The 1456-nt window shown below is 47.0% G+C and overlaps 2 protein-coding genes across 2 annotated transcripts in view; one reads left to right on the forward strand and one right to left on the reverse strand.

Moving 5' to 3' along the window:
- Window positions 1-1456, reverse strand: part of CBG26823 — a gene marked incomplete at both ends in the record, with an annotated part of 3843 nt that overhangs the window by 1220 nt on the left and 1167 nt on the right. The window lies entirely within an intron of this gene.
- Window positions 1207-1456, forward strand: part of CBG15613 — a gene marked incomplete at both ends in the record, with an annotated part of 2598 nt that continues 2348 nt past the window's right edge. Inside the window, one exon of the mRNA XM_045236225.1 lies at window positions 1207-1456. This exon is cut by the window's right edge and continues 2 nt beyond it. Within this exon, the coding sequence (XP_045095749.1) occupies window positions 1207-1456 (250 nt within the window).

Raw genomic sequence — 1456 nt, forward strand, 5'->3', positions numbered from 1 at the left:
GACAGAATGCTCGCCAATGTTGTCAAAGGACGAAGCAAAGTCCCCAAAACGTCGTCTGGCCTACAAGAGACTTTTTCCAAAGTCAGTGATGGTGTGGGCTGGATTGACGTCGGAAGGTAAAGTCCCATTGGTTTTCATTGATAGAAATGTGAAAATCAACTCGGATGTGTACCAAAAGTTGGTGTTGATGGATGTTTTACGTCCGTGGGTCACTAGCCACTTTGGCCAGCAACCCTTCATTCTTCAACAAGATTGGGCCCCGTCCCATGGCTCGAAATCCACGAAAGCTGTTCTCGACGCTCATTTCCCTGGCTACTGGGACAAGGACATGTGGCCCGCTTCCTCGCCCGATCTGAATCCACTCGACTTTTCCGTTTGGGGATATTTGGAGGAAAAGGTGATGGCTCGATCGCACCCAAATGTGGATTCACTGAAGGCCGCTTTGCTCAAAGCATGGGATGATCTTGACGATGACTACCTCCGGCGCACCGTCGCTTCTGTTCCAGCTCGTTTGAAGGCGTGCATCAAGGCCGAAGGCTCAAACTTCGAATATCTCCTCTGATATCTTTTCTATTACTATCATTTGTTGAAAAAATAAATCTGGTTCTTTTGTTGAAACTCCATTTTTGAAAATACAACAAAAAACAAGTGTCTCAATACTTTTCAGCCACCCTGTATCCATAACTCGGCTTAAGATTATCGTAGAGAGCTTAGATTTTGTAGATTTTTAGAGGCAGATTTCTAGTTTACAAGCTCCGAACATACTACTTAAATTGTAGTTGCAAGCTGACGGGGCCGGCCAGATGGCGGCAAGGCCGATAACTTGTCTCTAAAACGAAATATTCAGACGGTTTTGGTACCAAATGAAAGACCTCAACAGGGCCCATCACGTCTATATTGATTGAGACGGTTTCCATTCCGATAACATGTCGGAAACTGAACTTGAATGACAATTTTCGATCAACTTGACAAAAAAACGATTTTTTGTAATTCAAACGCATTTTTCGGCATGTTATCGACCCGGAATCCGGCTCAAATGTTATAAGCGTGATGGGCCCTGTCGAAATCTATCATTTGGTATCAAAACCGTCTGAATATCTCGTTTTGGCTCCGCGACACTTCGAAACCGCGACACTTCGAAACCGGTCATTTTGAAAACGGTCATTAAGTAATCCAGGCGACGATTATGTACCACAAATGAGCCAAATGACAGACTACACAATGATGGGCGGTCCGCCGGTACCGCCGCCGGGACAACATCAGCAACCACCGCCCGGCTCCATGCCACAACAACAACGGTATCCCGGGCAACCGATGAACCCCTATGAGCAGCACCAGCATCAGATGATGATGATGCAACAACAACAGCACATGCATCAGATGGCGCCTCCCGTGCAACCGCCAGTACCACCTCCGGCAGCTCCACCGCCAGCTAAAAAGCCACGTGGCAAGTCAA

Source organism: Caenorhabditis briggsae (genome assembly GCF_000004555.2).
Source record: "Caenorhabditis briggsae complete genome, chrIV, whole genome shotgun sequence".
NCBI lineage: Eukaryota > Metazoa > Nematoda > Chromadorea > Rhabditida > Rhabditidae > Caenorhabditis > Caenorhabditis briggsae.